This window comes from Danio rerio, chromosome 14 (assembly GCF_052040795.2).
Source record: "Danio rerio strain M-AB ecotype USA chromosome 14, GRCz13ab, whole genome shotgun sequence".
Taxonomy (NCBI): domain Eukaryota; kingdom Metazoa; phylum Chordata; class Actinopteri; order Cypriniformes; family Danionidae; genus Danio; species Danio rerio.
The window spans coordinates 29,660,001-29,684,053 of NC_141034.1; the positions used below are offsets into that span (position 1 = coordinate 29,660,001).

The following is a 24,053-nucleotide window of genomic DNA, read 5'->3' on the forward strand; positions in this document are numbered from 1 at the left end:
TCAATACTTTTCTTTCACATTTCATGAATTGTCAAAATCCAACGTCTTGAGCTCATCCATGTGGAACTGTGTAAAATATAATATGCAGTGAAAGGACAGTGTGTGTTTCTTAAGACGCAGAAGGTCATTGTTTGTTCACATCAGTCCTCCAGAAGGCAATCTGACCCACTCAAGGGAATTGACGGGGGAGAAATACATTTCATTTTATTGCCCAGAGTCACTCAGCTGATAAAACCAAATCATGAAATTGATTTAAGAGCTCAGTGACCTTTAGATAAACTTATGTTCATGAGATGGTGCAAATCTATAACATACACACACAACATGGCAAAAAAAAGTAAAATCAGATCAATAAGTTTAGCTTGGTTACTGTAAGACATATGGATTAGAAAAAAAAAGGCTTACTTATTTTCTTGCATACAACTCCTGGCAACATAAAATGTATCATTCTTAATATTATATGTAGACACATCATTTTATTCTACTTTGAAATGTTATTAAAGTAAAAAAGTAAACTATCAATTTAATTTTTATTTAGAAAACACAATCACAATTTACAGAGAAGAAAACAAATGTTTTGTGAATAAAAACTTGATGGTAGTTCTGAGAAGAAAAGAACTAAATAAAGATCTAATCATTAAACTGTTATTACATTAAAACATAAAACATTTAGAATTTTTATTTAATTTTATTAACCGTTATGTTTTAGTTATATTTATAAATAAATATAGCTGTATTTTATTTATATTATTATAACTACATTTACTTTATAGTCAATTTATATTCCCATTTATGTTTATGATTTAATTAAAATATATGTACATTTTTTAGAAACAAAATTCTTATTATCATCAATTTCTGACAAAGCAAAGTCAAATAAACCAAACAAAGAAACACTATACTTAGAAAAACCATACAATCTCATTTGGATTGGACAGCGAGATACAGCACATTTCTGTGAAAATGATGCCATGTGTTATGCAAAACGTCTCGTTTCATGCATGTCTGTCAGGACCACAGTCATGGTTAATAACAATAAAACTCACCGCCCAGCGCTTGCTTCATCACAAAATCCATGATGCACTCAGATATCTGCTCCTCTTATAGCTATAGAGAATGTTGCATTTAGTCCAGCCGTGATCCTGAATGTACCGCTCCACCACAGTGTTGAGTCCTAAACAATCATTCACACCTATTGGGAAAAAATATAAATAAAACATGATCAGCATACAATGTAAATCACAAACACTGCCAATCATTAATGTCAATACAACCTCGTCCATCACACGTGTCAGTGTTTAAGCTGAAATTCAACAATGCAACTAGGATTCTGCACAGAAAAAAAACTGCAAATATCAGCAAACACATGCACATATGTTCATCGGAGCTTCCAGACGAACCTCACACAGCGGGTGATTCACAGTTGCTTCTGGAAACTCAAGAAAGTCCAAGTAATTACTGCTAACAGGAACACACTTCCAGCAACACTGACATTAATACTAGCAAAGAGTCTTATTGCAGAATCTTTCTCTGAAGGCATGCAATTTCATTAAAAAACACACAGACATGTTTTTCAAGAGGAGATGTTTTTAATTTTTTTACTTGGCCACAACAACAAAAAAAATCTTTCAGCTTTTCAAATAAATATTAGTTTCTTTGAGACCTTGGATGCTCAAAACCTCTGAAGATTCAGAGAAACAATAAACCTGAACACTAAACGCACGATTGACAAACAAATCTAAAAACACATGACAACAGAAGAGCGTTTATCAGAAACTACTCTGGCATTATGAGGGAAAAACAACAGTACCTTTTTTGTATTTGTTTAAATAATTCTGCTTCCACTTACCAGAACACCATGTGTAGAAATGTGTCCTTGATGAACAATTTCCTAACTGAACGACATGCTGGAAAAGCTGACAAAAGATTCGCCGTGTCCTGATAAAACACCTCCATCTCTCTTTCTCTCTTCATTCATACTCCCCCACTCTCCTCCCCCTCATCTTTATTTTGTTCAATTTTAATGAACGGATTACCCCAATTACCGTATGCTGAAACTACTGTTTCAACTAAACAAAACAATTAAAATAAAAAAACATGGCCGTTGTGGTGGCGCAGTGGGTAAAATGAACGCCTCACAGCAAGAAGGTTGCTGATTCGAGCCTCAGCTAGGTCAGTTGGCATTTCTGTGTGGAGCTTGCATGTACTCCCAGTGTCCGCATGGGTTTCCTCCGGGTGCTCTGGTTTCCCCCTCAGTCTAAAGACATGAGCTATAGGTGAATTGGTAAGCTAAATTGTCTGTAGTGTACAGAATATGTTTAAATGAGAGTTTATGGATGTTTCCCAGAGATGGGTTGCAGCTGGATTGGCATCCGCTGTGTAAAACATATGCTGGAAAGTTGGCAGTTCATTTCGCTGTGGCGACCCCCAGATTAATAAAGGAACTAAGTTGAAAAGAAAATTAATAAATGAATGAATGAATGAAGTTGGCAGTCCATTCTGCTTCGGCGAGCGCAGATTAATAAAGGGACTAAGCCGAAAAGAAAATGAATGAATGAATGAATTAAATAAACATGCTGTTGAACCTGAAAACCATTTATGAGATCCTACACAAAGAACACACATGCCGTACATACATATACAATCTATTCTTGAGAAAATCTCATTTATGTTAGTTTAGCTGGAATAATAAAAGTTTTAATGCCAATATTAATAGCCTTTTTACATCTTATTATTATTATTATTTTTTACAATTAGCTAAAATACAATCCACTGTTGTCTGATGATTGCCCAATTAAGCTTATATACAACCCCTAATTAACATAGTTAAAGCTTAAAATGCACAAGATGAAAACTAGAATGTTGAAAATGAACTACTAAAATTTTATGTAGTGTTATGGCAAATGCAAAAGAAATTAGATTTTAGGTATTAGTTATTAAAAAACTACTATGTTTTAAATGTGTCAAATAATTATCTCAGTTACAAATCACTAGGGATTTTTTTTTAAAAATTACAATTCCAGGGGAAGGCTAATTTTGACTTCAACCATTTATACAAATGTAATTATTTAGGAACTGAATGAATATGGAGAACAAAACATGATGATATGGTATAATTGATTCTTTATCTTGTTTCATAATACACTATGCTACACTACACTAATTACTCATAACTCTTCTCTTTATAAAACGACCTTATTTTAGGCAGAAAATTTTTTAGGATAAATTAAATTTGCTCAAATGAAAAATACAAAATAAAAATCAAGACATTTGGACCCATCCTTATGCAGTGGCTGATCTATCTCTCTAGAGTCAAAATGAGGCTGTGAAACCCGCCTCCATGACTGATTAGCATAACACACAGTGTCCTTCAGTGACCTTGAGGTTGGCTTTGTGTGCCATTTACCCTGTCAGTTCATTCCAACTCCAGTACAACCACTTCTATTATAGTACACCGACACGGCAGTTTACTCCCAGTACTGATGTAGAGAACACTTGCCAGTGTTTTAAACACAAATGCTTCTATTAAACTGTCTTCCAAGCATGTTTTCTATTTGTGTGATAAATTGTGAGACTGAGAAAAGAAGCATTTGCTATAAATGATTTGCATTATCAGACATTGCATGGCATCTAATTATAAATCTTTTTCTGTCATCTCATATAAAACCTTATTCTCACCAGCTCAACATCCTGGTGAATGTAAATTATATGATAATCTGACATCCAAATAAGGAGATTTGCAAAAAAAAAAACAAAAAAAAAAACAAGACAAGACAGCAAAAGGATATATGTCATGGGAAACCTCACAAGTCACCATAATTTCAAGCTGAAGTGACGTTCTGATTGACTGGTGAATCTAATCCAACTCTTTGAGCTTCCAGAATGATATAATGGGATTAAAAATGAAGCCTCAAGGTTGTAGTTTTTGCCAACTGAAAGCACAAGCTAAAACTAAAAGATGAGGTTTTCATTATGAAACTCCTTTAGAGCTTCTTAAAGCACACGACAGCACAGGATAGATGTATAGTTCAATATTGAATATAAAGAAGAGGAGGAGGAGACCATAGACTTTCTAAAGCTATTATTGGATCCTTACGTAAGCTCTGCTTCAATAAAATCACTGTGGGGCATTTGATTTCCTAAACAGAAAATCACTGATGTATGGCACCAAACAATGTTGTGATAATACAACAATTAATTTGCTAACAGCACTAAATGCTGTGATAGATTTTAAAATCAGAGAAGTCTCTGGAAAACAACATAGCTGCTTAAAGCATGGATGGAGCTGGCTGAGACTTTGCCCAACCAGGCATGAAATTATTACTCCTCCTATTAAAGACTTCAGCATTTGCACAATTATGCAACATAATAGTGCATGAATAGAAACAAGGTTTTTGCACATGTACAAGAAGACTCTCTGAAGAAGTCCTTCCTGCAGCTTTAATAAGAAAAAAATATGCTTTTTATCCTATTCTGTTGTGCTTTCCTCATAAAGCAGCAATAATACGCCTAAAGCAAAAAAAAGAAAAAAAAAAAGAAAAGAAAGATAGATTGACTGGTCTCATGTGTCTTATGTGAAAACACTTCAGCTATATCACAGAAGGTTTGTGAGTTGGTTATTGTTTTATTTTTTGTTACTGGTGCCAATGTGATACTTTTAGGTTATGTCCACACTAGTATGTTTTTATTAAAAAAAACAGATATTTCTCTCTCAGTTTTGGCCTTCCATCCCCACTGAGGGTTTTTTTGTGACAACTTAAATATACTTTTAAAACCACTCTCCAATGTGGATTCATTTGTCTCAGTGTGGTCTTCAGGTTTTTGAAAACCACGTGACCAATTACGCTAAAATGGTGGACATTGTACAACAGCTGTTTTGGATGCTCATTGTTTTGACTGCAATGTTAAAAGATTAATGACTGAATGTTTACCCAGAGCTGTTGTTTTGGCCAGTGTAGTCTATTGAGGCATTCCAAATAATTGCCCAAATATTGCCCTCTGAAGAGCACTTTGGAGTGAAAACAAAAGTGACCGCCTTATTGAAGTGTCATTCCAAACCAAAGTGCTCAAAACTGGCCACTTTGAAGGTACCTTAGAAGAAAAGGATTTCATTATTTTCATATATTTAGACCTTTTTACATTTAAGAACTGAGAGTTTGGTGGTTGCTGTTGGAAGTGGTGTTAGTGAGGCCGCAGGGAAGCCCAACCTGTGGTCTGTGTGAGTCCTAATGCCCCAGTAAAGTAAAGGGGGCACTACTGTCAGTGAGCTCCGTCTTTCGGATGAGACGTTAAACCGAGCTTCTGACTCTTTGTGGTCATTAAAAACTTCCCGTAAAGAGTAGGGGTGTAACCCCGGTGTCATGGCCAATTTACCTTCATCAGCCCTTAACCATCAGGGCCTCCCAATCATCCCCTTCCACCAAATTGGCTCCATCACTGTCTGTCTCCACCTATAGCTGGTGTGCGGGGAGTGTACTGGTGCGGTTGTTGCGTGGCTGCCGTTGCATCATCCAAGTGGATGCTGCATAATGGTGGTGGTGTTGAGGCATTTTACTTTTTATAAATGGTTATGTGTTTAGGGAATTATATGCAGCATCCTTAACTTGTTCTCTTAGGTAAGGAGAGATCTTCACTTAATTATCATACTTGGAGGGAAAATGTGCTTTATGCATTATAAAACTTGAGATATCAGAATCGGTATTTTGTGTCGACCGATTACCATGACAAGGAATCAGCAATCAGTATCGGCTGCAAAAATCCTGATCGAAGTTTAAGCCTTTAAAATAATTTACAGTTTTTTTTCTTATTTATTTTTTATTTTAATGTGCAAAGGTTTACCAATTTCTATCCTAAAATGTGTAAAATGCAGGAAACCTCTATGATCATCTCCTTAAGATGATGCAAAAATGCGCTTCAAACTGAAGCTTTCTTGGACCCCTACACCTTTCATCCCTTCAAAGCTGTCACTCTAGAGGGTAAACCCTTGGAAGGGATAAGGGCATAGAAATGTGCTCTGCTGAATGTAACGCAGTGCCTATTCTCGTTCTTGTTTGCAACTAAAATACTCCTGCCTTTATTTCTGTAGAACTTTTTACAGTGTAGATTGTATCAAAATAAAGATGAAATGAATTGAATATTCTACTCCATTAACTCCACTTTACTGACATCCATTTAAAAAACAAAATAAAAAAAAAATAAAAAATCAGCGAATTTCCTTCACATGTTGCTGCAGTGTTTCAAAGAGCCAGAATGTAAATAAACACCAGAGCTCAAAGTATCTTACGTTTTAATACATGTACTGAACAAGAACAATAGAGATTTCCTTTGTTTCAGTGTGGCTGACCTTTGCAAAACAATTAAAAACAACAGTGTGGATGTGGGGTGTTGTTAGGTGAAAGCACTGTTTTCATTTTTATCCGGATTGGTGTATACAAGGCTTATAAAAGTAGCCGAGCCTAGGGTTGTGCGATTTGGGGAAAAATATTTAAATTACATTTTTTTTTACAGAAATTGCATTTTCGACTTGATATGCGATTTAAATTTTTAGTTAAGCTTCAGCTCAGTCACACTTGTATAGCCACCTGTGGTGGTTTCTTATAGGTGCTGGTTGTTGTATTTCCTCATGCTGACAACAATTCTGTGACAGCTCTTACAAATAACCTGTTTTTGTTCAGGATCTGTGACTTTGAAACCAAAATATTTTCATTTTACCGATGTGCTTTAAAAAAAAATGAATTCGTCTGTTAATGCTTTTGAAATTGAAGCAGCAGATGCCATCATCCCATTCATTGCACTTTCCTGATTGTTTGTTTTTTTCTTTATTTTTGTGGGAGTTCCACATAGTTCTGTTGCGCTATTCTGATTGGGCAGAACGAAAGTGTGCTCACTCAGTTGGCTAGTAAGAGTGTACCACACAGACGACAGTCATGCATTTGCTCTGGTGGGGGAAGTAAAATAATATATATTCATATCGCAGCCTCTTGCAATTATCTACTCGCAACATTTCAAATCGCGATTGTAATTCGATTTCAATTAAATTTTACAGCCCTAGCCGAGCCTCAATGGTGCCTGAATTGAAAATGAAATTTTTTCTAAATTGATTAATATATCATAAGTTTAAAGTAAATACAAAACAAATTAACTTTTAAACTAACACATCTCCAATAATTTAGGACTAAATAAAAGTAAAACTAACAAAGTAGTCAGTTTACTTGATTTGCTGCAAGCCTGCTGTAAATTTCGCCAATTATTTTGCAGAAATATGACCACATTTGCCTTCTCTGGCACATACAGTGAGACATTTACTAAAAACAAATAAGTACACAATAAATTGACTTGTTTAAATGTTTAATGTTGTACTGCATGGCATTAAGTAATTGATTTCTGCAATTTTGCAAATTTTAGTCTTCTAGACTAAAAAACGCTAGTTTCTTCCACAAAATCGATTTGTGTTGGAACAGCATGAAGGAATTAAGTTTTGTTGTGGCAAAAAACTCGAGAAATATGTTGTTTCAGCTCATTTTAAATAAGTAGTTTGAACCAACAGCATTTCTAAGTCTATCAAAGTGCAAATTCAGTGTAAGAGATTAATTTCAAAGCTTTAGTGATTTATAAATCAAGTGTAAAGGCAACGTTCGAGTTACAATAGATGGTTTGCTTCATCAAAATGTGCAACATGAAATTGATGACATAAACCAACTAAAGTGTTTTAAAGCAGGTCTAAGCATACTTTGTTCATAAGCAGCAAATGAAGGCCATGACCTGAGACTGCTGATCAGTTATAGAAGAGAAACTGCTGTTGACTAGCTTTGGCTGTTCATAGTTATTTCTCAAGTTTCTCTTATTAGATAACTTTATCTTTTGTATACATTGATCTTAAAAATGTGTAGAACTTTTTACAAACAGCTACAAAAAAACTTTAAATAAAGTAAATAAAAGAGTGAATGAATAGCAGACTGTCCACAAGTCACTCCAGGCATGCATCTCAGTGAAATAATGACTTCAGTGAAGATTAGTTCTCCATGATTCTGTCCACATCCTCTCTTATCTTCTTACAGATCCTTTCAAGAACAGCCATAACAGCCATTTAGGAGTGATACACACGGTCCCTGATTGCATCCATTAAGCCTATTGGAAACTACCTTCAGCCACAGCCTAATGACTCAGGTAAAAGACATCTGGGGGCAGTTCGAATCAATAGATATGGACAAGGAAAGATTCCTGACTTTCCCGAAAACCCTAGAGCTTTCAGCTCAAAGGCAGGACTGAGTGCAACTATGCGACCTTACAACACATTAAAACTCTAAAGCCTTTTTGACTGGCATTATTTGTATCCACAAAGATGCCTTTAAGGAAAAGGGAGAGAAAATAGCACCAAAACCTTGAGGAAATATCAGCCTGTTCAGTCATTCTCAGGATCTTTTCTTGTCACTTGATGGACTGCCAAACGAAAAAAAAAAAAACACAAATCAAAATGGTACCACTCCATTTGTCTGTGCTTGTTTGTTCCAGAAAGAATGTTAGTTTGTGTGTTACTTTATGTCAGTGTGACAATTTCTTTAACAATGTATGTGTTACACCACTAATATGAGCCTTAAGAACATATAGTCGCATATACTTTGAAAAGTAGTGTTGTGAAAATACTGCAAAAAAATAAAGAAAACATTTGAAGGTTCAACGCTAAGGATTTTTTCTACTGGCATTATCGGGCCAGTGGTTCAGACATTTTACTTGCCCTCCCAAAATTTTAACTGGTCTCATCAAAAAAAAAAAAGAAGTTAATAGCTATTTCAAAAGCCAAACATAACCTAACTCTATAACTAATACACACACACCCACACCCACCCACCCACACACACACACACACACACACACACACACACACACCCACACACACACACACACACACACACACACACACACACATACACACACACACACACATATAAAAACACACATATATATAAGTTATAGATATTATATATTAGCCCCCCTTTGAAATTCTTTTTTAAATATTTCCCAAATAATGTTTAACAGAGCAAGAAAATTTTCACAGTATGTCTGATAATATTTTTCTTCTGAGATTATGATGATTTTTTCTTCTTTTTTGTTTTATTTCGGCTAGAATAAAAGCAGTTTTTTATTTTCTAAACACCATTTTAAGGTCAATATTATTAGCCCCTTTAAGCTATATATTTTTTCGATAGTCTACGGAACAAACTATCATTATACAATAACTTGCCTAATTACCCTAACCTGCCTAGTTAACCTAATTGATTTGGTTAAGCTTTTAAATGTTTAAGCTGTATAAAAGTGTCTTAAAAACAACTAGTAAAATATTATGTACTGTCATTATGGCAAATATAAAATAAATTAATTATTAGAAATGACTTATTAAAACTAATATGTTCAGAAATGTTTTGAAGAAATCGTCTTTATGTTAAACAGAAATTGTGGAAAAAAATAAACAGGGGGGCTAATAATTCAGGTGGGGGGGGGGGCTAATAATTCTGACTTCAACATTTAGCCCAATTTTTCTTTTTTCCCCAATTTCTAAACATAATAGTTTTCATAACTCATTTTTCTAATAACTCATTTATTTTATAGACAGTACGTAACATTTGACTAGATATTTTCAAGACACTTTTATACAGCTTAAAGTGACATTTAAAGGCTTAACCAGGTTAATTAGGGTAGCTAGGCAGGTTAGGGTAATTTGGCAAATGATTGTATAATGATGGTTTGTTCTGTAGAAAAAAATATAGCTTAAAGTGGCTAATAAGTTAGACCTTAAAATGTTTTATAAAAAATTAAATACTACTCAGGTTGTATTTCTCTCTTCATAGCTGACACAACCATAATACACTGTGATATAGCCTGGTTTGTTAGATCGTTGGATGGTTTTGCTTTCTCAGTACAACTGATCCGCTCCAGAGTTTCAGTCGAATCGAGACTACCTCATTCAGGCAATCTTGGACCGACTGATTTGATGCAGATCCGAGCACGATTGCAGGTTTCACATTTACGATAAACGAACTGTGCTAACTCGGTAAACGAGACGTCTAGGTGTGAAAGCACCCCAATACTGTATTTGCACGCAATTGATAAACATTCATTCATTCATTTTCTTTTAAGCTTAGTCTCTTTATTAATCTGGGGTTGCCACAGCGGAATGAACCTTATCCAGCATATGTTTTATGCAGTGGATGCCTTTCCAGCCGCAACCTATCACTGGGAAAGTAATTGATAAAGTCACAGCCAAATTATCTTTCCGATCGGAACGGGCCAGTAATGATCCTGTCTACTGTGCCGAGCATCTTGCATGCTGGCCCCGGGTCATCTGGCAGTCCTTATTGTTAAGCCCTGCATTTCATTTTAGGGCTGAACAATATATTGTTTGACCATCGATATCGCAACTTGTGTATCCGCAATAGTCACATGTCGCAAGATGGTATTTATACAATGGTAACTATGCTATTTTACATTTGATTGTTCAATTTATTGTTAAAAAAGCACTGTTTATTTAACTTTTATTTTTGTTCTGTTGTTTTTATATATGCTTGTAATTTATTCTATATTATGCAGATGCACTGCATAGAAAAAAATATAGAATCACTTTAGTCGATTTGAAATTTTTCTAAAAAGAGCTATACAAATCATCTGATGAAGCAATATCCATATCACAGCAAAACACAACATCGCAATGTGGGATTTTTGTGAAGTTTATTTATAAAGAGGATCACATGCTTGTAATTGCTTGCAGCTGGCCCCACATTATTCAATTTATGATTCTCCAATCAGACGATTTCTAAGCCACTGTAAATACCCATATAACAGCCATCTTCATTTTGAAAAATCCCTCCTTCCACCCCTACTCCTCCTTAGATGGGTGGCACGATGGCCCAGTGGTTAGCACTGTTGCCTCACAGCAAGAACATCACTGGTTCTAGTCCTTACCAAGCCAACCAACGTTTCTGTGCGGAATTTACTCATTCTCCCCTTGCTCACGTGGGTTTCCCCTGGGTTCCTCGGTTTCCTCCCACCATTCAAAAACATGCAACTTAAGTTGCAAATGGAATATCTGAAATATATATCAATTTTTTTCCAGTTGTTCGGTAGAAGAGTAGTACAAGGTCACATTACAGAGAAAGTAATGGTTGAGTGGATTAGTCCCATCTAGACCAAGGATGTTTTCCTATTTTTAATTAAAAAAACCAAAGCTACAAAAAGGCCATGTACCTGAGGGTATTAAACAAGCCTGACATTTACAAAGAAATGTTTGCCCCATTAAAAAGACATAAAATACTTTTCAATATCAGGACGAAAATATTTTCCCCTTCTGTTCGAGCAAACTAATAATACTGAAAGTGCAAAAGAAAATATATGAATTAAGTTTAATTCTGATAATAAAATGACGTTTTGTTTTTTTCTTTGATTCTGACATGCGCAGCCTGAAATGAAGATGACCAATATTTTTCGGTTGAGTTGTATGTTGTTTATGCCTATGGCAAGTTGTACACTTAGACCAGTGATTTACATTTGTTCTGTGACATTTCTGCCAAGTTTGCCAAGCCACTTTGTGCTTCAATTATTACTTGATTAAAAAGCAAAAAATGCAGTAAACTTGCCAGATTATAATGTGGAAATACAAAACCAGGCACACAATCTGGCGCCTGGATGTCTGCCAGCACAAAATCTTGAAACCATATGCCTTTCGCTATAATTTTGTTTAATAGTCATAACAGAAAACTTAAAAGCACTGAATATCCAACTGTTACAGCAAACCAAATGATTTCAGCCTACGGTGTATATGCATCTAGACACTAAATAAGTAACGGATACACTTCCCGCACAGGGGGAGGATGTGGGAGGGATACAGGAAGGCAGGGCATGAAGGGTAATTAGGTTAAACTCAGAGCATCTGGTTTACAAAGCGATTCTGACAGAAATGCACCATTCAGGATTAGATTAAATATGTGGCATGGGGCCTGGCTTCAATACTATACAGGTTCATCCCAACACACAGGAGCAGGAAAGCAATCTGTTCATTCTCAGCATGTATATTAATACATCACGCATGGAATCATTTTGCCGGGTATCTGCACTTATTAGCACAACAAACACAGATCTAGTGCAGAACACTGTATCCTGCTTTTACATATGCCATGTGTCTTTAACAGCAGGTGCAGGGCTGTAATACTAGCTGAAATCCTAATAACTAGGGCTGTGACGAGACTCTTACTCCTCAACACAAGACGAGACAAGAGATTGGGTTCACAAGAACAAGATGAGATTTTTAAAATTAGTTTTTATTTAGGTGCTTTTTCAAATCAACTTGTAATGAATGTTATTTTACTTCTGTTTTAATAAAATCTATGCAGTAAATGACATGCAAACATTGCTAATTATATTGATAATTGTCTATGTGTATTAGAATTTAGTTTTTTTTTATTGTATTAATTGGTATTTTATTTCTATTTTAATGAATTTTATGCCATAAAGGGCGTGTAAACACTGCAAATACTTTGCTATAAACTCTACTGACTGCCTTCTCTGCTGTACAGTTTCAAATGAAAGAATCAAACTCCTTTACATAAATTTTACCTAAAAAACATGCAATTTTTGGTATTTAATTAAAAAAATTTTTTTTAGCTGTTTCACTTTCCCTTACCAAGAATTTTTTGATGCTCCGGTGACACTTAGAGCTACATGCAAATATGAAATAAGGACTGATAGGAGAATCACACACTGACAGAAAAAAAAGTCACCTTAAGCTAGACAGTAGCTTATAAACGTGTGTTTGGTGATGATGATCTGATGAGTCTCCAAGAGTTGTGTGCGTGCGTGCGTGCGCGTGTGTGTGTGTGTGTGCGTTTTTGTGTGCATGTGCTTAGATGTGTGTGTCTGTTGTCTTTTACTGACTCGGTAGGTGCAGAGAATACTGTCAAAGAGCTGTGTGTTTGTCTATGGCTTATCCTGTCGCAAAATGTGGCTAAAAGTCCAACACTGTGTTAATAGTTTGATTACGGTCTAAGCAATAATGCAACTGAAATAAGAATATATTGTGTAAATTAAAAACAGGCAAAAGGAAACACTGTAAAACCTAAACAGTTAAGGTAACTTGTTAAAACCGTTGGTAACTCGGAAACCGTTTGCAACAAACCCTTTAAGTCCAAAAACAAATCTTAATGAGTACTCTGAACTTAATAAATTTTTTAATTTAACTGATTGCTACAAACCATTTGAGTTAAAATATATATATATGAGTACTGGACTTGCTCCATTTCAGTTGAAGTAATGATGTATTTAATTAACCCATTACCTTCAACACTGAGTTCAAAACTCTTTTCAACTGAGTAGAATTAACTTTCAGTACATTTGAGTTAACTACACTCATTTCATTTGATGAAGTTGACTGTTGGGTTTTACAGTGAAAGTAGGGACCGCCCTCAAAGTTCACACTTTGCGTTTCAATGATCCTGTATTTTAATTGGTTTTTCCAATCATATGTTATTTCACATGCAACAAGACACAGTCATTATTTTTACACCATCAATAGTGTATTTGAAAAAAAAAACATCACTATAGGTTAATGTCAGTAAAATTTCTGAACAACAAACTCTCAAAAGTTTGTATGAATACAACTGACTTTTAAAAAGTTTTTTTCATTAAACTGTTTAAGATTTTGTAGAATATATAATTTCAGCATCAATATTGCAATGCGAGCATCCACCATAGTCATAATTAATTGTCATAATGTTGAGTTGGGATCATATGATTAGCAGCACAGTTCAGAGCATGAGATTTGTGCAGTCTCTGAAAGTTTATCAGTACACAGTAAATATCATGTATACATTAAATTTAGCACACACTAAACAAATAGCCAAACGTAGCCAATGCATGTTTTCAGTGGAATATAGAATTAAACAAGTGAAGTTTTTTTTAATATATATGTATTTATTTATTCATTTTTTAACAGTCTGTGTGTTTTTAAAAGGATTAACAAATTAAATGGGGAAAAAAACAGCCTACGATTGCTTGGGAATCACCAGCGCAGAAGAACAACTTGTATTTTAAATAATTTACAGCAATATATCAAGAGTCAGCACTGACCGACTTAAGCCAGCATATAAATATTACACCCCCCTGCTGCGTGAGAGCAGTCGAGGACACTTGGTTTCAAGAAGGGGGTCTGCAGCTACTTCCACTGACCTCCTGCTATGTAATTTGTCAAAGCTTATCATTGCGTGCTGGCTTGGGCTTACAGAAGAGGTCATGGGAAACTCCCCTACTCCAATGGAGGCCAATTAGCCCTTGTCACATTGAAGTTAGCATGTCATCTACACATTACCGTAATGCTGCTGACTGCGCTGCCTAACACCTGATTTACACATTTCATTGTGCTGTATTCAAATGGGGATTGTGCATTACAAACAGATGGGCCTGACTCTGAAAAATGAACAGTTGCGCTGAATGTGCACAACATTTTGGTGTGCAGTCTTGTGAAGATGCTAGCATAAATTTGGATGCATATTGTGAAAGATGGGACCACCTGTGCAGGGAGATTACAATTTATGTATTATAAAATATGCCTGGTATTGCTTTACATGTCAGACAGATGGTCGATTGCTGTCTAAATAGAACTTTCCTGGTCACAATATAAGCTTCCGTATGGCTTTTTAGACACCATTCAGGAATAATTGTTATGAATTTGTTGTGAACAAAAACAATAAAGCCAAAGATTTTGTTTACCTGAGGTTTAGAATGACCCAGAGTAGTAAAAATTTCAACAAAGTAATGAAAAGCCCTATTGTGGACCAAGGAAAGTGTTCAGTTTGCTTCACTACTTCTCAGAAACTCGTTTTAATATAATATTTCTATCTACCGTCACAAGCTCTCAGTCTTCCATTTCTTACATAAATATGGTTTTGACCCATACGTTGTCCATTTCAGCTAACTCACTTGGATCTGAAGAGTGTTCACTGTTTGTTTGTGTCTGCCAAGTGGCTAACCACGCAGAGGGAGTAGAAATCTGGGGAAGAGAGATAAGCTTTCAGTTGAAATACTTGCTGCAAGCATTTCATCCAAAGAGCATTTTCTTCAGACTTTTAGCCAGATTAAAGGTCTGTTCAATTATAATCAACCTCTCCAACAACATCTTTCCATAGCTTGACGCAGTAACTTATACGTCTACTTCGAAAAATTATTTAATCAGACCAGGTGCAATTTAAGCTTGATTAGTTTTTTCTGTAATTATTTCTGTCCAATGTCCAATTACGGGAATAAATGAAGTGTTATATCCAATGAAGTTAAAGGACTCTTTCTGTTTAGCAGATGGGAAACAGCAATAACCAATAAGAGACAATAGCTTCTGTTAAAAATAGAAATCTTCCAATGTATTAGCCTATAATCGGTAGAGATTGATAAAAGTAATATTGGTTAATTGTTTAAAGGAGTCATATGATGTGACTTTGGGGCGACGTGGAAGAGCAGAAGGTAGTGCTGTCGCCTCACAGCAAGGAAGTCTCTGGTTCGAGCCTTAGCTGGGTCAGCTGGCATTTCTGTGTGTTGTTTGCATGTTCTCCCCGTGTTTGCGTGGATTTTCTTCAGGTGTTTCGGTTTCCCACACAAGTCTAAAGACATGCAGTATAGGTGAATTGGGTAAGCTAAAATTGTCCGTAGTGTATGTGTGTGAATGGGAGTGTATGGGTGTTTTCCAAAGATGGGTTGCAGCTAAAACATAAGCTGGATAAGTTGGCGGTTCATTCCACTGTGGCAACCCCTGATTAATAAAGGGACTAAGCCGAATATGAATGAATGAATGATTACATTGTTACAGAGAAGCAAGTAATTTTGCTAAAAAAAAATTATACAACTGAGCCTTCCTGTGCGTGCATATATTATGTGTGTATTGCATTTTGTTGAAAAAGCAAAACTAATTCATTTGTATAATAAAACCTTACCAATCTGTTATATTATCGAGCTTGGTCTTCTGCATTTTCTGGCTCAGATTCAGCCTTTAATTGATAAGGTCGTAAAATTGGCAACACATGCTTGACTTTTTCAGCCAATCACAGTGTACTGTATGCCTGGTACTGTATACCAGAGTACACAACACTTTTTAGGATAATAATACAAATTGGTGAATATCAGGTCATCCAAAGAAACAGTATTTTTAAAACCGCACTTTTTTTTCTATGCGGTTTAGTTGTTTGTCCACTCGAAAACATAGTATGGGTGACTAAAACTGAAACTAAAGAGGAAGATTTTCTGAGACTCCAGGTACAGTGTGGTCATGTGGGCACTACAACTGGAGTTTTCTCCTCATTATGTCATCGTGTGCAATGTTTTCTCCTTTCTGATTGGCCAACACAGCTGAGTTTCTTTTACGAAAAAAAAAACAAATACGTTGTTTGTGCAAACAGCTTATTACAATCTAAAGTTGCATTTAAGTTAAATGCCCTCTAGCTAGAATAAAAATAAGGACATAGTCGTGTTGAATGTGTTGTCATAAAAGTATGTACAACCAGTGTTATCAATCCAAATGTAGGTTTGTTCAAACACAATGGTGGACATTTTTAAATATCACTTACCAACTTTTTTACGAATTTGTTTCCGGTTCCCAAACCTTAGGCCTAACAACATTGATTAAGGGGCGGCACGGTGGCTCAGTGATTAGCACTGTCACCTCACAGCAAAAAGGTCACTGGTTTGAGTCCTGGCTGGGCCAGCTGGCATTTCTGTGTGGAGTTTGCATGTTCTCCTTTAAGTAGCTTCCCTTCAGGTGCTCCAGTTTCTGCCACAGTCCAAATACATGCGCTATAGGTGAATTTGTATAAACTAAATTGGCTGTAGTGTATGTGAGTGTTTGCAAGAGTGTGTATGGGTGTTTCCCAGTACTAGGTTGCGGCTGGAAGGGCATCAGCTGCGTAAACTGGAACTGCTGGAATAGTTGACTCATTTTGCTGTGGCGACCCCTGATAAATAAGGGACTAAGCCGAAGGAAAATGAATTAACAAATGATCACTGGTTCAATCATAGCAACACCCACATTGTTAAAATGTTTACTTTAAATATACTGGAAAATTATGACTGTTGCATGACTGTAAAATAATGCACTACCAATCAAGCTACACGGATCCAAAATTTTTAGGACAGGTTGGTTTTCTAATTATAACTGAGAATAATTACTGTGAAACAACATGTTATAATGAAAAAATAATAATCTGATATTTCTTTTAAATTGTGAAACTATTTATCATTATTTTAATAGTACAAAAGGCTTAGCCACCAACCCCTTGGTATTAGTAATAGCAAATATTACTCTGAATAATTAGCTATCAGTATCGGCTGAGAAATGTAGTATTGTACATCTCTAAAAAAAGACCTCCAGTTACCAATCACTCCACACATATTGGCCATTACATAGCGTTTAGCAACTGTTATATCATAAGTCATAAGAAATTTAGAGCATTTCTATGGCGACAACATAACCACAGCCTGAAAAGGGAATATGATCATAAAGCCTTACAATGCAATTTGATGGAGGTTGGACACAGCTATAAATAATTCAGCACTTGATTTCTCCCCTGCAGCTAGACCTCTCCTGACGACTTTCAGCACCAAACACACAGCGGAGGCTTCAAAACCACCACTCCACACCTGTCACAAACAACACTTCACTGAGATGCTCCTTCCACTCATGCCGCATGACAGATGTGTCCATAAGACTGTCTTAAAGAGTCATGAATCATAACTTTATGTCTGTATGAATTTCTCCTTTGTCAGTGTTGAAGTGTCCCTATTACGTGTTTTCCGATGTCACCTGTCATGTAGTTTGTGACAACGCCGTTTAAGAAGGCAAAAGGTCTGTAAAGTTTAAAAGACTACACTGATTTTTAAAAAAAGTTATCGTCATTCAGATCTAATCTTACTACATGAGGATTGGTTTAGGATAAATAAAGGAATAAACATGCAGCCCGTCATTAAAGCTTGTATCTCTTAGTAGGTTTACATGGACACAAATAGTCTGATTTCAATATGATTAAGACAATACTCTGATTAAGAGTCTACCATAAAAACTGTGACATGTGGAGTATTACGATTTTAGGTGCATTATTGAAGTGCAGTACAGGCATGTAAACACATTAATCAAACTCATCAAACTAATCAATGTCTAACCAGCATCAAAGGACAATGTTATTTTGACGTCCATAACAATGTCCAATTACGTTGATATTTGGTCGATTTTAGGTTGAGTTGGAAAGTCACCAAAATCCAACATCAGACAGATGCCATAGTGGTAATGTACACACGAGGTCAAGGTGTAACATGATTAGACATTGATATTTGGTTGATTTTAGGTAGGCCATTGGACATTTACGTCAGCCTGATGTTGGGTTCTGACGTCAACTCGATTTTCATTTCCAAACAAAATCCAACGTCTTCATGACGTTGGGATACAACGTCAATATTACGTCATGTGGATGTCCTGTGCCTGCAGGGTACCATTATGTAGGGTTTTCATCATATTTTGTGACTCTTTTCCATACATAGATGGCTGTTTGACACTATTCTCTGCACCTCCCGATTCAGTAAAGGACTAGACACCTGCATTCCGAAATGCGGAGGTTTTTTTTCCATATGGTGTGCAATATTAAATTCTATTAAAACAACACTCTTCCAGCAGTTTATACTTTTATCCAATATCTCGTTTATCATGGGGGGCATGCATGAAATGTTCCTGAATGAAAATGAAACTGCCAAACGTCAAAGTCGACAAATTAACAATGAAACAATGGTGACGCAATGACAATAATTGAATGATGTGCTATAACGTAAAATGGGATCTTGAAAGGAAAATTCAAAAAGCAACTCATGTAAACACCTTAATCATATTATTGTTATTCAGAATAAGGCAAATAATTTGATTACTGATGTCCTTGTAAATCACTGAGTAAACAGTTTATTATTAGGAAGCCTTTGGAGCTTAAATTTAGATATGCTAATTGTGTCAATCACATCAGACAGGGCCATCTGACCAAGTAGGCTCTCAGAAAGAAGGGATTTTCGAGAAAGCAAATCTTTAAAAAAAAAAAAAAAACTATTTCAGACAATAGATTTTTAGTGGCTCAAATGCTATTTTTATTTTAAAATGTTATCAAGTAAAATGTAAAATGTAATTTTTTTAATAATCTGATGCTTTTGTTCAGTGTGTCTCACAAAAATTCACAGCCAAAATACATTCAAATCTGTTTAATGTTATCAAGAATAATCCGACATACTAGAAAGAATCAACAAAAAATGGAGAACACATTTTGCTTTTCTTTTGACAGAATGTTTATTATAAGATCTACATCTAAATAACACTACAACATGTTTTGAAGCTAAATGAAACATGGTCATATTTGCTCTAGTACTATAAATCTATTCGATGCTTCCGTTCACTCTCTTTCACTGCTTTCATCTCGTCTTTTCACTCTCTTAGAGATAGCACATAAATAATGGTCAAGGGGTAGGCTTAATTCCCATTCTTGCCTGGGGCAAAAAGTAAGAATGTGCATTTGCTATGTCCAATCAGGGGGAATTCTTTTGAAAGCTGGAGTTACTGCCTCGCATGAATAAGAACAGTGGGGCTACACGGAAGGCTATCTGAACAGTTCATAGCAGCTTTTGAGAATTTGCATCTTATGAAAACTAATAATATACTAAACTAATACAGCACTCCATTAAAGTATTACATTACTTATGTTTTATATTACATGCATAAATGTATCTGGACATTATTAGATAAACTCCTGTGAGTCTGAATTATATGTTTGTTGTGTTCGTTCATTCATTCATTCATTCATTCATTCATTCATTCATTCATTCATTCATTCATTCATTTTCTTTTTGGCTTAGTCCCTTCATTAATCAGGGGTCTTCACAGCGGAATGGACCACTGTTTAACCTAGCACATGTTTTTACACAGCGAATTCTCTTCCAGCCACAACCCAACACTGGGAAACACCCATACACACTTTTGCGAACACACACACACCACGGCCAATTTAACTTATTCAATTCACCTATAGCGCATGTCTTTGGACTGTGGGGGAAACCGGAGCACCCAGCGGAAACCCACACCAACACTGGGAGAACACGCCACACAGAAATGCCAACTGACCCAGCTGGGGTTCTAACCAGCGACCTTCTTGCCGTGAGGCGAACATGCTTGTAGAAGCCATACATTGTATATTGCCGATTGGCCTTCATTCCATGGAGGAAGAGAGCGTTGGTAGGAAGCACAGCTTTTGACTGTAACATTACTCAACTTTGACCGTAACTTAAGGTAACAGAGAGGTGTGCATTATAGATGAAGGAAAATTGATTAAGGAATTCTGTTGATTCTAAAAAAAAAGACATTTTTATTTCCATCTATTTTGCCTATATGGACTCCTGACTTTCTTGCTTTCTTGCTCTACCAACAATTAGAAAGCCGCTACAGTACTTACTGCACCACTGTGCTGCCCTGTTTGTTTTATTACAACGAAAATAATTGTGATTCTCTTTAAAAACATTTTCTACGGTGGCCGAGAGAGCTTAACATGCTGCAATTTAAGAAAACGCACGCAATAATAAAAGCCCTAGCAAATTGAGTTAAGATCTTCATCAGTATGACAGCACATGTGCTGCAAATTGTAACAACTCAAACACGTTTTTAAAAAACATGCTGCATTTTCACAAACGTAAACAATTAATAAAACATGTTGCATTTTCTCACAACGCAAACATTTTACAAAAATGCCCTGCATTTTCACATAACACAATGAAAAAGTTTCAAGGAGACCCTAAAATGTGACGGACCTGGTTATTTAGGTTATGGTTATTTAGGCCAGGGGTTCCCAAACTTTTCAGCCCGCGACCCTCAAAATGGCAATGCAAGTGATTGGCGACCCCCAATTATCCTCTGAGGTGGTTAGAAATACAGAAAACTTGCATGCAATGACGCACACACACCAATACAATAGACCCAAGTCTATTTTTTGTTTCATTTTTTTTAATGTATGTCAGTGCAGTAAAAGGGCCAGAAAGTTTAACCTGGTGTTATAAAATCAATCTGCTGCATCTGGCGCTAATGCTGTCTTAAATATAATGTAATTACCCGAGGGGTCGCAATCTAATAGAACTAGTAACTATAGTATATAGTAACTACAAACGTTTTTTTTCTGTTTTCAGTAGGTTATGTATAAAATATGTTAAATCTTATGGTTTAATAAAAATAAAATCACAAGGCGATCGCCCTTCTTTGTCCCAAGACCCCTTTGGAGGGTCCCGACCCCCAGTTTGAGAACCACTGATTTAGGCTAATAAATACTAAAGACATGGGAATCGGGATATTAAAATAAAAAAACAAAAAACTCACCTTTTCAAAGATTATATACAACTTCACTGAGTGATATAGTCATGGCACAGCGGTGTCCGTCAAGTTTTTGGGTCTCCTTGAAACATTTTCATTGTGTTCCTTTCTTTTTGTGTTGTGAGAAATACTGTGCATTTTAGTTAATTGTTTGCATTGTGAGAAAATGCAGCGTGTTTTGTTCATTTCTTTGCATTGTGAGAATTTGCACCACATGCTGTCAAACACATGAAGATATTTTTTTTAATTTGCTGGTGTTTTTTGTAATTGCAAGTGTTTTCTTAAATTGCAGCATGTTAAGCTCTCCCGACCACCTTCATTTTCACTCAGAAATCGTTTTGAGAAAACAAAATTAATAAATTCTTAAAAATAGAGGTTGCTAAAGGGAGGTTTGCAGAAATGCCACAAAACAATAATTTTGGTTCCCCAAAGAACTTTTCTAGGAACAAAGAACAATACTTTTGTAACATGAAGAACTTTTTTAAAAATCTAAAGAACAATTCTGACTGTTAAGAACCTTTAATACAATCCGTAAATATTCTCTGTGGAAACTTTAACCCCAGTTAAGATGCTCTATTTTCAAGATGCATTATCTTGTAAACGATGCTGCAATAAATCAATGTTTTCTGATTCAAATGAGCATTTTAAAGATTTTAAAAAGATTACTTTTGGAATAAAAGTTTGTCTTAACTGAATATGTGGGTTGATTAATATATCAATTTTGTTATCTGTCACTGCTGCTAATTTTTAACCATGTACTCACTTACCATAATGAAAAATTTACTAATTTTTTTTTTATTATTTAGAACAATAAGGAATTCATAATGAGAAAATGACATAATGAGCAAGTACAATCAACAGTAAGAGCATATAGGGAAAGAGCTGTGCTATATATACCAGCCTGTTACATATACTGTACTGGAGCTCAAGGCAATTGTAGTATCAGATCCTGGTTTCTCATACACCCACTGTGCATCTCTGAAACACAACCACACTACAGGAAAAGATCAACAGTAGGATCATGCATCCCATTCAGCTGTTTTTTGGCCTTACCCTCCTCCAGTATACAATGCAATCATGCAGTCAATCAGCTGACAGATTCATCAATTGCTGCACCTGCGCATTTTGCCGTCTCTCTCTCTTTCTCTGTCATCATGCACGTCGCGCGCGCTCCTCTCCCTACCGCTTACCTGAAAACACTCAAAACATCTCAAAGCTCCTGGAAACTCACATTCCACTTGCCTTTTTCTTGCAAACATGGAGCTGAAACTGGCAGATCACGCCTTACCCTGCGTGCCCAACCCTCTCCATCGCCGAGTTTGCACCATGGCAGCGTTCAGCAACATGCAGCGTTAAATGGCAATAGCGCGCCAAGTCTGATCAAACGGATGGAGAAAAGAGACAAGTACCAACCTCTGCGATGCGAGAGAGCAAGGTGGCGGTTCTGTGGTCCAGGCTGCTTTGAATTCGGCGTCTAATGTGAGTGGAGCTGCTCCGTATCGAATCGCCCCCTCCGTCCCTCCCTCCACCGCCTCCTCCCCCTCTTCTTTCCTCTGCTCACTGGAAGAAGCGCGGAAACCCCCAGAGCACGTTTAAACAAAAGGTGGTCTTATATCATAAGCAATCTTTTAAAAAACGTATTTACGTTTAAGTCAAGTTTAAAACGTCTCCGTGAACACCGAAGTTAGATTTGGAAGTTAGTCATAGCGAACGGCGTAAACTGTAGTCATAGCAACTGTACGCCGCTTCCGCACATCAGGATGAGGTAAATCAACAGTGCAGGATAAAGTATAAATATGTTAAATAAATAGCTTACTATTTCATGAATAATGTTTGGTCAAAAACACCAGATTGCTGTTTAGTGTTAAGCTAATTGCAATTTTCAGCTCAAACATTTAAAATGTGATTTATTTATTGTTTATTTTATCCAATATGTTTTTTTTTTTCTTCTGTAAATATAGGTCTATTTATTTATTTTTATTTATTTTATTTTATTTTTTTTACTTTTAATCCACAGTACATTCTGGAAAGTTTGAAGCATGAGCTTTCTGTCGTGTGTGCTGTTCACACTCAGAACGCACAAATAAATTGGAATTTTCATGTGTAAATAGATGTGTGAACATTGACTTTACTCGCTTCATTTGCGCATCAAATTTACTTCATAATAGATGCGGATTTGCGTCATGGGCAGGGCTTCTGTCTGCCCAGTGACTCTTCATTGCTAAATGGCTAACATGGATTTTATTGAGAGAGTAGCTGTGGGAAGGCTGAAAAACAGCATATATTCATTCAGCGTTGTCCACTAGATCCTTTCAGAGGTGCACCCAGCTCTGTGAGTTCATTAACTCCTCCAGAAACATGGATGAATGAGGCTTTCAGTGGTGCTTCGACTGAGCTGAGCACAAGTCGATGAATTGTTTTCCGGTGTCGGCAAGAGGATTTTCTTTCGTGACACCAACAACAGGCAGTACATTATAATCACACCCCTACAAGAGAAAGCTCTTGATTGGATAACTTGACACGACTGCTGAAGTTCAGATTTTCCAACTCGTCAAACGCGCAAAACCCTCAACTTGTGCCGCTTCCTTTGCGCAAATCTCATCATTCGTGCTACCTTATTTGCAGAAAATGTAATGGAGGATGTCTATTCACG

General features: G+C 36.1%; 2 protein-coding genes across 6 annotated transcripts in view; one reads left to right on the forward strand and one right to left on the reverse strand.

Annotated features, from left to right (window-relative positions):
* The window catches only part of cplx2b (complexin 2b), a 37,514-nt gene extending 14,638 nt beyond the window's left edge, over positions 1 to 22,876 (reverse strand). Inside the window, exons 1-2 of one of the 2 annotated variants that reach the window (XR_015506809.1) lie at positions 22,814 to 22,876; positions 1,047 to 1,192 (exon numbers count right to left, since the gene is read on the reverse strand). Coding sequence is in view for 1 of the 2 variants with exons in the window: in NM_001199318.1 (NP_001186247.1) it covers positions 1,047 to 1,077 (31 nt within the window). In the remaining variant the exon portion in view is untranslated. The remainder of the gene's footprint in view (positions 1 to 1,046; positions 1,193 to 22,813) is intronic. The other variant, NM_001199318.1, reaches the window with a different exon arrangement.
* The window catches only part of LOC147833963 (uncharacterized), a 278,169-nt gene that overhangs the window by 32,931 nt on the left and 221,185 nt on the right, over positions 1 to 24,053 (forward strand). Inside the window, exons 2-4 of one of the 4 annotated variants that reach the window (XR_015507501.1) lie at positions 8,058 to 8,166; positions 17,595 to 18,623; positions 18,689 to 19,780. The gene's annotated coding sequence lies outside the window, so the exon portion shown is untranslated. Of the gene's footprint in view, positions 1 to 8,057; positions 8,167 to 17,594; positions 18,624 to 18,688; positions 19,781 to 23,128; positions 23,166 to 24,053 lie in introns of those variants that run through there. The other 3 variants (XR_015507500.1, XM_087281515.1, XR_015507502.1) reach the window with 3 other exon arrangements.